Genomic DNA, 12,664 nt, shown 5'->3' with positions numbered 1-12,664 from the left:
CCTCTCATTATTTTGAAAAATATTCTGCATTCCCATTTTTTTTTTTTCTTTAGTCTCCAGAAGTGAATATGATAACTTACTTGCATTCTACTTCATCTGTCATTTATAGCCTATTCACTTGGCCTGTCCAAGTCCTCTTGAAGCCTTTTTGCAAGGATCAATAAAGATCCATTAGACGTGAGCATTGGAGATAACTGCAGTTAGTTCCCACGTCCATGTTTTTATAAATACTGAACAGCCTTGGACCTAGCATAGACCTGTGCAGTACCACACAGTAATAGCCTACCATCCTAAGAATGATATGTTTATTCCTACTGTCTCTTTTTTCTATGAACTAGTTCTCAATACATGCTAATATACTTCTCAGTCTCATAGACTCTTAATTTTGTTGACTAATCTCCTGTCTGGAACCTTGTTAAAAGACACCTGAAATCCAAATAGACCACATCCACCGTTTCTCCTTTGTCTAATCTATAAAGTAACATCCTTAAGAAATGCTTAAAAGTTTGTCAAGCATGATTTCCCTTTCACAATCTATGTTTCCTCTCCTCAATTTTGTCCTTATTTTTCTAAATATCCCACCTTCTCACATTTTTTTATAATAGAAGGGAAAAGTATTAGAATTGAAAGACTCCAAACAGACAAGCCTATAATTGTCTGCACTCTATCTTCCCTCCTTAAATTATGGTGTGACATTTGCCACCTTCCAGTCAGCAGGAACCTTTCCAGAAATCATGTAGTTATGAAAGATAGCCACCAATGCTTCCATTATCTCTATTGCTAATTCCCTTCAGCACTTTAAATTGAAACTCATCCGGTCTATGAGATTTATTAACCCTCAATCCAGCTAATTTTTCAAACACGGCCTCTGCTAATAGTAATTTTTTCAAGCTTTTCAGTTCCACGAGCCCCTTCATTAGTTAATGTTTCTGGGAGATTTTCTGTGTCTTTGGTGAAGCTGATTGCAGAACTAATTTTCTGCCATTTCCCTGCTCTTTACCTTGAATTCTTTTATCCCCACATATAATGGATCTTAATTGATCCTTGCTAAACTTTTTCCTTTTACATATTGATAGAAACTTGATTGATAGCCCTCCTTTATGTTCCTCAGTAGCATTCATATTCTCCCTCCCCTTACCAGTTTCATGATCGCCCTTTGCTGTGTCTGAAATTGCTAGCCAATTCCTTGGGCTATATCTGGTATTCTTATAAACCCTTTCCTTTGATCTAGTGCAATTATCAAATACTTTTGATAACCAGGTCGATTCACTTTTTTGTCTTTTGAGTGTTTTTTTGCCTTAAAGGAATTTATATTTGTTGTAAATATTGTCTATAAATGTTAGCCATTTCCTGTCTACTGTCAAATCTTTGTGTGAATTTTCCCAAAACCACTAAAGCTAAAGTTGCACCTCAAACTCTTCATTTCTTTTGCTCAGATCTTAAAATGTTAGCTTCAGAATGAACTGTGTTGCATTCAAACTTGATATAATAATTTGTTATATCATGCTCATGATTTCCGAAAACTCTCGAGGATTATTAATTAGCTTTTTCTCAGTAGAAAACACCAAATCCATTGGACCCCTGTCCTGGAGTTGGCTCCTTAACATACTATTCCAGAAATCCATCAATTTACACTCCAGGAGTTCATACTCCATTGCACTTATGCTGATGTGGTTAACCCACTTTCGATACAAATTGAAAATTCCCATTACGACTGTTATACGTATGTTTCACGTATCTGTAATTTCTTGATTTATATTGTGCCCAACATTTATATGACAGCTTGGTGCAGTACAAGCATTTCTCACAAATATTTGCTTCTCCTTGCTGTTTATTGCTCTACCAAGTCTTTTTCTGCATTTTTTTTTGATCCCGTGATGTCAGATCACCTCTCACTAATGTACTGATATCAAACCTTATCATGAGGGCTATCCTGTCTCTCTCCCTTTTTGCATATCCCTCCTAAATGTAGAATATCTTCGGATATGCATATGCCAATCTTGCTCACTTTGTAGCCAATTCTCTATAATGGAAATTAAATCACATTCGTTTACCTCTAATTTGAATGCACAAATTATCAACCTTTTTGAGAATGCCATGCATGTTCAGATAGTGTGTCTTTAATGAGAACTTTTTAACATTATTCACTCTGATTATATTTTATTTTATGCTTGCCATTCTTAATCTGTCCTGAATTTTTCACTTATTACTCTTCCATTCCTTCTACTTTTGCTTCGTTCGAATCTGAGCTCTCCTTTAAAATCCCATCTTCCTGTCAAACTCATTTAAATCCTTGCCAGTAATACTAGCAAGTTTCCCTGCGAGGGTGTTGGTTCCAATCCATCCCAAGATGCATCCTGTCCGTTTTATATAGGCCCTGATGCCATCCCTCCTCCATTAATTTTCAGTTGCCCATCCGTTTCTATGTGCGCCACCATGTGGGACTGGGAGTAATCCTGAGATTAGTGCTTTACGGATCCTGCTTTTCAAACTCCTTTGTAGCTCCTTGAAACCTGCTTTCAGAACCTCATCCCTCTTCCTACCGAAGTCATTGCTATAGACATTGACCAGGGCCTGTGTCTGTTCTCCCTTTCCCAGAGGTAATGCAACTGTCCTGTATCATCCTCCTCCCCAGCACAAGGGAGGTCACATACCATCCTGGAGTTAGGTTTGTGGCTTGAATACCTGTCAGTCCCCCCAGCAAAAGACTCCTGTAAGAGTTCTGTTCTTCCATGCTTCTTCCTCCCTCCCTTCGTATGCAGCTCAGCTGCCCATGGTGCCACCAACTTGGCTCTAGTTAAACTCCTGAGACTATCACCTCGTCAAGAATCAGAGCAAAAGCTCATTTATGAGTGAGGTTATCTCAGAGGACTACTGCACCACGTGCTTGTTTCTTTTGAGCTGCCTGGCAGTCACCCTTTCCTTATCTGCTTGTACACCCCAAGTTGTGGCGTGACTTTGTCCCTAAATGTGCTATCCCATATCCTCTGCCTCGCAGATGCAGGGCAATATCTTCAGCCATCATTTGAGTTCTGAAACCTGGAGCTCATTTTCTGCAATCTCCTTATCTTTACTTGTGTGTATCCATGAATGTCCATATTCTACAGGCTGTACGTTCCACTTGGCCTACTGACTTGTAATTGTCGGTGCAGTTAAAATACAAGTAGAATAACTTACCAATTACTCACCTATCAGCTCCTTCTGCTGCACATAAATAGGAACTTAATACTGGTTGATGAAGAAAATAAATTGGGGGGAAAAAAAGCTTTCTCCCGACTTCACTTAACTCACTAAACTCCCTGTGCTTGAAATCTCCATTCTGTTTGCAAGCTGCACAGAGACTCCTGTATTTGTGCATTTTTGGAGCTGCACAGCAAGAACCAGGCTGAATAGATTTAGCTAATAAATTACTGTCTAGGAGAATTTGTTTACTCTGCCTAAGATTGGAAGAAGCTGACTTTACTTTTTTTTTCTTTGTCATGCTTTATTTTCTTACCTTACTTCAATTCTTAGTCCTGTTTAAAAACAATTAACTGGTTCAATACAGTCCACGCTTAGAAACATATTTTAATAACCTCATTTTTGTTCTGTTTACTTTGGAATGTGGCATAAAAATAGGAAAACATACTGCTTTAAACCAAGGAAGCTGAAAGAAAATTTTAACAATTTTAAAAATGAGTTACTGCACATGTTGAGAGCTATGCATACAGAGTGGTGTTATTTGAGCAGTAGGGAAGAAGGCTAGACACTGTGACTATAAACATGTATATTCAGAGGCAGTCAATCAATTGGTTTATCGATTGACCAGTTGTGTGGATTCAGGAGACCTCAGCACAGTCACAGTTTCCTGTTTGGTTTGCGGGCAAGTGGTGACAGCCATGTTTGTGGACGATTTAGGAGAAACTTCCAACCTGAAAAGGGAGAGCCTCCAAATCTGAATATCTCTGTCCTTTTCCGTGCCTCTATCTCTCTCCTCACTTGTTTCCCTCTCTTTCTGTCTCTCTTGCTCACTTGCATTCTCTCTCTCTTCCCCCCGCTTAACTTTTTCTCTATGCTTGCACTCTTTCTTGTTCTTTTTTTGTCTGTCTCTCTCTCTCACTCTCCACTTTCACTGTCCTTCTTTCACTCTCTCTCCTTTTTCTTCTTTCTCTCTCCCTTTCTTTATCTGTCACTTACTGTCTAATGCGCGCTCTCACTCTACCCACCCAGTGTCTGTTTGTCTCTCTTTCCTTCTTTTCTGTCCTTCCATCTCTCTCCACTCCCCTGTCTCATTGTGGACCGTAACACAGCTTCTCAGTCTGATTTCCTGTAGACTATTCTCTCTGCATATGATCCCATTGAAAGGAAAAGGTGGAGAAAACCTTCAGAGCCACTGAAACTACAAGTTCTTAATCAGTGAACAAAAAATTTAGAATCTTTGTATTCACCATGCTTTGTCATTAACAAAGAATTAGACTGGGTCAGGGCAGCTCATCGTCTTGGTCTAGGTTGATGCCAGAACTGTTTCTGACTCTCTCTCGCCTCTCCACCACCCCACCCACCCACCGCCCTTCCTCACATACTGTATTTGCATCTTTTGTCTCTTTGCTTGCCTGTGTGTACGAAATTTTAAAAGTGATATAATTTAACTTACAAGTTAGCAATTTTTTTTGGAATTTGCTGCCCTGAATGTTGAAGGCTCTCCATTGTTTACTGTAAGGAATAAGCATGTTTTTGATGTCCCATGTAATTCAGCAGCATACTGTATGGATTGTAAAATGGGGCTGAATTCACAATTCACCATGACTATATTGACTGTTGGAACAGGTTTGATAGACTGTATAGTGTACTCATGTTCCTGTCTTGTGTGTTTTAATCTAATGCTTTAACCTTAAGCCACAGATGTAATCTTGCCAATGATTCAAGTAATGGTCATTTAGGTCCACATTTTGGCGTCATTAGAGGCATTGTCAGATTGAAGGGTATTGAATTTAGTTGTAGGAAATTATGATTCATTGCTGCCATGCTCAAGCAGTGATGACAATTTTGATGGCATGCTGTTAGGATAAGTTCTGAAAGTTTAATTTCATTCTCCCATGTCTTATTGTTTGATGCAATGATGTATTGATACTTTCTACCGAATTGGCACAATTTCATGCTCCAAATCATGTTCCAAATCAAATATATTGAGCATCAGAACTTCTTTCTTTTTCCTAATAAGATAGCATGGATTAAAACTAACTCATCCTCAGCAAACTTTTCCAATTGATTTTTGATTCCTGTTTGAAGCGACTTTGAATCTGGTGTAAAATGAATGTAAGATATATATCTGACCAATTTTTATTAGAATTTCTATAAGTAAAATATGGAGGCAATGCTGAGCTACTGACTGGAGGTAAAGTTGGCAGATTTGCTGCATGTGATTGTATTGACTGTGTTTTCTTACAATTGAAGAGATGTCAGGAATTTTTTTTTTGAAATATAACTTTGGGTCTCAATTTTGGAACCTTTTTAAACTTTGACTAGCGGATGATGCACTTTGATGAGCTGGTACTATGACTCATATCAACTTTTAAAAATAAGCTTCATTTACATTAATATCTTAAATGCAGTAAAATGGGGAGAACTTCCAGAGTGAAAACTGTCAGCGTGGGGTCTGATGAACATCAGGATTGCTGAAGAGGTTAGATCTTGAGAGCTTGGAATATTATATGGTTAGATAAAGATGTTTATGAAGATAGGAAAGGTCAAGTTTATTCAATGCATTTGAAAGCAAGAATACCATCAATCTGCATTGGCTGCTGGTCAATGTGAGTGATGGACGATTGAAACTTGGTACAAGTTAGGGTATAAGCAGTAGAGTTCTGGATACGTTTCAGATTATCAAGTGTGGGAAATGGGAGTCTGGTCAGGCGAGCATTGAAGTTGTCAAATCTTAAAAAGAACGAAGATGCATGCATGAGTGTTTGAGCAGCAGATGAACTCTGTTTCCAGTAGTTGGTATGTCAGTAACTAGGGGTCACAATTTCAAGATAGTCAGAAAGAGATCAAGGAGTGAGATGAGAAACGTCTTTACTAAGAGAATTGTTAGAATTTGGAATGTGCTGCCTGGGAGAGTGGTGAAGGCGGATTCCATAGGAGGTTTCAAAAGAAAACTGGATATATATTTGAATGTTGAAGTTAGAGGGCTACAGAGATGGTGCTGAAGAGTGGGTCTAGCTAGGTAGCTCTTTTGGGAGCCGGTATAGATATAATGGGTTGATTGGCCTCCTGTGCCGTAAAATTCTAAGATTCCATTATTCTAAAAAGAGGGGCAGAAATGGGCAACGTTTTACAGGTGAATTGGGTAATTTTGATAGTAGAATATGTGATGTGGGAGCCCATCAAGTATTGTCTGGTTCAGGCTTGGACACTGAACAAGGAGAAAGGGAGAGTGAAGTTTGCGCATACCAGAGACAGAGCTTCTAGTCCCTACCACAATGTTTGTTTAGTTGGCTAGGATTTCAATTAATCTAGTACTGAATGTTGACCAAGTTGGAAACAGTGATGAGGAAGGTGTTGGTGAGGCTTTTGTCCCTTTTCTTAATAGAATGTGTGTATGATGTAGTTTTATCAGTTGTAATAAACTGCATACATTTCTTTCTGGCTTCTGAACGTGATGCTGAATCTTTCATCTTAAAACTGATGTCTATACATGAGCAAAAATCTTCAAATTTAAACTCCCCTAATGCAAGGTGCAAGGGTCAGTTGTTTGCACAGTAGCAAAAGTAAGCCTAGTTTCATCCCTAGCCTGTCTAGGTTTTTAAGTGGTTGAAGGTATAAGTGTTGTTTGCTCTGAAACTTTCAATCATGACTTAATTTTAGACTTGAATATTCTTTCTTTACTCCAAACCTGAGTACTATTAATATTTGTGACAAAACATTTTAATTGTCTTTTCTCCACTTGGTGACAAAAACCCACTAACTGATCGATGAGGAATTATTGCTGTTCATTTGTTTAATTATTTTGTGGCTGTTTGTACCTTGTGTGATTGAACTGTGTACTGTGGTTCATAAATGTAATATTAGGTACAAAGTCAACATTTTTCAATTTGATGCACAATTGAGGGGAAAATAGAGAGGACTAGGGTTCTTAATGCACATACAGGTCAGATAATCTGATGATCTTATGTTTCAAATTTGAAAACTAAAAATATAAAAGTCAACAGATTATTTGGAATATATGTGAACTGAACCGAGCATCCCTGCCTGTTCAAACCCCACCTGTGGTAGGGTGTCGGGGATCCATTGCTCTATTTAGCCACCTTTAGGATCGATAACTCTCTGAAATGGAAGAACGTCATCCTGTGTCTTGAGGAGCTGCTTCATAAGATTTTGTTTCTAAAAAACATGAGCACCAGGAAGAGATGAGCTGTGCGTTTTTTTTAAATTTTGTACTTCCTGGAACTACATTTGGGAAGACATTCACTTCTAGTCAACAGTGAAACACTGCTAACAGTAACAAAGTAGTAAGTGGTACAAGAAGCTCAAGGGGAGTAAAATTTGATGTATGTGAGAAATAGGTTTTTAATTCATCCAAATTATTTACTGTTGCACATGTTTTTTCTAATTGACTTATACTAATGTAAGATTTTGTTCATCAATACTCTGATACATTTAGAAATATAACCTTTGGAGTACTGACAGAAACTGTTTACTTACTGAGCCAAACTCATTAACCTAACATGCTTTATTTAATTAAAGGTACAATGGAAGAGCTTCATAGCCTTGATCCTCGACGGCAGGAATTGCTGGAAGCAAGGTTTACAGGAGGTGTGAGTACTGGGAGTGGAAGTGGAAGCACAGGAGCAAAAGTAAGCCTAGCTTGTCTAGGGGACGGTTTTTAAGTGGTTAAAGGTACTATGTGTTGTTTGCTGCTGAAACTTTCAATCATGACTTAAGTAAGTTTTTAGACTTGAATATTCTAACACACGGCCGGTTGATCTTGCACATTTCATCCTCCGTAAACTTGAGCTCATCCAAAACTCTGCTGTTGTCTTAACTTGCATCAAGTCTCATTCCTCATCACCCTTGTGTGTGCTAACCTACATTAATTCTTGGTCAAGCAATGTCTTTGTTTTAAATTCTGATCCTGTTTTTCAACACTTTAGACCTTGCAGTTTTTTGTCTGTACTCACTGCCAGCCCTACATTCTGTCAACGTACCTGCAGTCTTAATTTTCGTGCAATCTCGGTTATAATCATTCCATTATTGGCTGTTCCTTCAGTTGTATTAGCCCTACAGTCTAGAATTCCCTTTGTATGCTCCTCTATCTGTCTCTCTAATATCTCTTTCTATGGCTTAGTGTCATACATTGTCTTATTGAGTTGCTGTAAAGCATTTTGACATGATTCTTTATGTCAACAATGCTACCTAAGCGTTACTATAATTTGAGGAAATGCCTAACTAATACCACAATTTAATTTTATATTAAAACAAAAGTCTTAAACACTTATTTTAAAGAAGACCTAACTCCAACCCTTTACTGAAGGTTTCCATGTCTACACTTTACTCAGGTTTTTCTAAAACTTCTCTATTTTAATAACTCAGGTTGTGATATAACGTAATCTTCTTTATTCAGTGTAGCCATTTCCAGAAACAAATTGTAAATCTGCATACAGGTAGAAAGCAGGAATATAGTCAAATAAAAACAGAACAATAAGGAAATACCATTTTCTTACCATTTGGGGGATTTTGGTGCTTTTTAATTATGAACAAATCTTATCACATCTGGGTTAGAACAAAGAAAATTACAGAACAGGAACAGGCCCACCGGCCCTCCAAGCCTGCACTGGCATGCTGCCCGTCACAACTAAAACCCCTTACCCTTCCAGGTAACTGTACTCCCCCTCTTCCTGTCCTATTTGTGTATTTAAGACGCCCTTTAAAAGTCACTATCGTATCTGCTTCCACTACCTCCCCCGGCAGCGAGTTTCAGACACCCACCATCCTCTGTATATAAAAAAAAACTTGCCGCGTACATCACCTTTAAACCTGCCTCCTGGCACCTTAAACCTATGGCCTCTAGTAACTGACCCTTCCACCCTGGGAGAAAGCTTCTGACTGTCCACTCTGTCCGTGCCCGTCATAATTTTGTAGACCTCTATCAGGTTGCCCCTCAACCTCTGTCGTTCCAGTGAGAACAACCCAAGTTTCTCCAACCTCTCCTCATAGCTAATGCCTCTGTACCAGGCAACATCCTGGTAAATCTTTTCTATACCTTCTGCAAAGCCACCACATCTTTCTGGTAGTGCGGCAACCAGAAAGGAGCACAATATTCCTAACTAAGGTTCTATAAAGCTGCAACTTTGCCTATAAAGGCTTCTTTAAGTACAGGCCAAGATTCATTCACACTCCTTTTTTGTTTTCTTTCGGTGTCTTTCATATAGCCAAATTAATTAGATCTCCAACTGATCTGGAGTTCTACAAGTCGATATGGTTATCTGTTCTTCAGTGAGTAGTCATTAACCTGGTATAATCTAATGGTTCTTTACATTTCAGCCTGCATGGATTTGATTTACCAAATATGTATCTTTTATCATATTTATTTTGTTGAAGTGTGTAACGATAAATCTATTATAACATATTTCTTAATAACAAGTGATGCCAGTGACAATGTAGGTATAAATGTGTTATTTTCTGGTTAGTAAGATATAATGAATGGCGTGTGTTATGATCCCATCTAAATTGGATAAGTCTGATCCCAGAATGAAATCTGGCTTTTTATTATCATATTTTGGTTTTAATGAGGTTGTCTCTCACTGAAACATAAGCACGCAATGATGCAGATTTATTTTTAACAATATAACAATTTTATTTAGCAGAAGGAAACAAGATAAAATAGAATAAAGCAGACTGTTTGTTGTACAGGCTTGAAGATTTTGAAAGACATGGTGAAAATATAATACCATTAATCCCCAAAACACTCCGTTTACAGGTCCCAAAACACCCCAATCTGGTAATCGAAGACACTCCTTATACAACACTGACACCAAAAAAATCCCAGTCTGTAATACCTTGATGGATTTAATTTGACTTCAATTCCCAGTCTGGGAAATCTTATTGCTCTAGGAAGAAGCTATGAAACACCTGAGCTTAAACATTCTCAACTTCAAGTAATATCTTCAGGGTTTCAGGTCTGAGGTTATCAGTAGTCCTTTACTCTAAGGTAATCCAGTGTTACAAAAATTTTGCTAAACTGCCATACACTGAAAATAAAACCAAAATGGCGTCTCTAAATGGTATGGGTGTTTCTCCTATGCTTTAAAAGGAAAAACAAATCCAGAAATATCTAATGAAACATTTGAGGCACATTAAATAAATAAATAAATTGCTACGTTCTAAACTCTCCATAGGTAAATAAAAACCTGTCAGTTCTGAAAAGTTGCCCCCTCAAATTGCTACTTTTAAAACAAAACATAGTGGGTACTGTAGCACTGTCAAGTTACTTATTATTTCTTTTACATGTACAGGAAAACCCATATGTCACCAATTCAAAATCCGAGTTTAGCACAACTGATGTGTTTAAGATCTTTAAGTCACACAGTCTACATCATGTGCCACAGGGATCAGTGCTGGGATCTCATCATTTTATTTTGGAGGATAGATTGAAGGAATTAGGACCATTCTCCATGGAGAGAAGAGATGGTTAAGAGGGGATTTGATGGAGGTTTTCAAAATCACGAATGGATTGGATAGAATAGATGGGGATAAACTTCCTGCTGGTAAAAGGAATATGAATGAGAGGGTACAGATTTAAAGTGATTTGCATAAGAAGCTAGAGTAAAATGACTTTTCACTGAGTGAGTAGTTACAGCATGGAATGCACTGCCTGGAAATGTGGAGACTGGCTCAATAAGGCATTGTTATCCAAATAATCATCCAATGCCCACTTAATGTGCAAGGGTTTGAGGCAAAATTGAGATTGGCACCAGGCAATAATGCCTCAACTGAAGAGCCGTTACAAGCATGATGGGCTGATGGCCTCCTCCTGCATCAAAAGGCTTCTGAGATATTACCATTTCTTTAAATTACTTGAATGAAAGAACAAAAATAAGTAGGAAAGTAAGTTATGAGGAGAGCATGAGGCTACAAAGGGATGTGGATAGGTTAAGTGCGTGGACAGAGATCTGACAAATGGAGTATAAAGTTGGAAAATATGAAATTGCCCATTTTGGCAGGAAGAATAAGAGGAAATTATCTCAAAAGTGAGATACTGTAGAGCTCTGAGATGCAGTTGGATCTGGGTGTGCACATGCATGAATCACCAAAAGGTTAGTATGCAAGTTCATAAAATATTATTGTTTGTAATGAGCGGAATTGAAAACAAGAGTATGGAGATTATGATTCAGTTATAGAGGGTATTGGTGAGACCACATTTGGAGTACTGATCTTTTTAAGCAAGGATGTAAATGAGTGGGAAGCATTTTAAGGCAGATTTATTAGGCACATACTTGGAATGGGATGGAAAGGCTGGACAGACTAAGCAAGTATCTGATGGAACTTAAAATAAGAAGAGACTTGATCGAAGCATACAAGATCCTGACATATTTTGGCAGGAAAAGATGTTACCTCTTGGGGTGATTCTGAAACTAGGCGTCATTGTTTCAAAATGAAGGGTTGCCCATTTAAGGCAGTCAAAGAGAAATTTTTTCAAGAGCTTTATAATATCTGGAACTTTCTTCCCCAAAGGGTTGGAAGCAGACTGTGATTGTGTTTGTAAGGCAGAGATTGATAGATTCTTGTGAAGCAAATGCTTGAAAGTGTATCTGGGAAAAGTGATGTGAAGCTGTCAGATCAGCTATGATCTTAATGGTGGGATAGACTTGATGGCCTGAGTAATTAACACCTACTCCTAATCTATATGTTTGTATGTAGATGTGGTACTAAACTTTTGACCACAGATTTTAGGATTATGTCAAGTTAATTCAAGATTAATAAGAAGTTAAATGTTTAGAATGTTTCAAAATGTACATCATAAAATAAAATCTAACTGCTTTTTGTAATTTACCTTTTAAATACTGATTTTTTTTTCACTCATTTTTGTTTGCTTTTCTAAACAGGCTTTAACAAATAATGAATGTTCTAACCACAGTTTTGGAAGTCTTGGATCATTAAGTGACAAAGAGTCAGAGGTATGTATGTAGTTAATCATTTTCTTTTGTTATCCTGGGAGGTCTGACTTTCTTTTCTGTCTTTTTCCCTTCATGGGAATATACCTTGCCATGCCTGAACTATCTTATCATTAAAGGCCGTTTGTTGTTTGGTTACAGTTTTGCCTGCCAGTCTCTGATTGCAGTTTATCTAGGTTGGATTCATTCCCCCTGTATTGAATTGGCTTTCCCTGGCTAATTATTCTTACTCTGGATTGCTGCTTGACATTTTCCATAGACAGCCTAAACGTTATGGTACAGTGGTCACTGTGTTACTTTCCAGACACTTGGTCTACATGGCATACCTCCATTCCTAAGAACCAAGTCTATCAGTTGCTGGACTGGAAACATGCTGTTTACAAGAATTCTGCTCAGCATGCTGGAGGAGCTCTTGCACCACTTTCCCTTTTTGTAGTACAGTATCACTATCTGTATGAGGATAATTATAATGACTGGATCATTTCAAGGTGGAGCGGTTGGCAGGCTAGTAACCT

At 38.0% G+C, this 12,664-nt stretch overlaps 1 protein-coding gene across 3 annotated transcripts in view; it reads left to right on the top strand.

The window, feature by feature from the left end:
• Positions 1–12,664, top strand: part of tlk1a (tousled-like kinase 1a) — a 133,352-nt gene that overhangs the window by 19,836 nt on the left and 100,852 nt on the right. For all 3 annotated transcript variants that reach the window (XM_048598771.1, XM_048598769.1, XM_048598770.1), the window contains 2 exons: positions 7,723–7,832; positions 12,081–12,152. In XM_048598771.1, the coding sequence (XP_048454728.1) occupies positions 7,728–7,832; positions 12,081–12,152 (177 nt within the window). In that variant the 5' untranslated portion in view covers positions 7,723–7,727. The remainder of the gene's footprint in view (positions 1–7,722; positions 7,833–12,080; positions 12,153–12,664) is intronic.

This window comes from Rhincodon typus, chromosome 7 (assembly GCF_021869965.1).
Source record: "Rhincodon typus isolate 14 chromosome 7, sRhiTyp1.1, whole genome shotgun sequence".
Taxonomy (NCBI): Eukaryota; Metazoa; Chordata; class Chondrichthyes; order Orectolobiformes; family Rhincodontidae; genus Rhincodon; species Rhincodon typus.
This window is presented reverse-complemented; position numbering and strand designations above follow the sequence as displayed.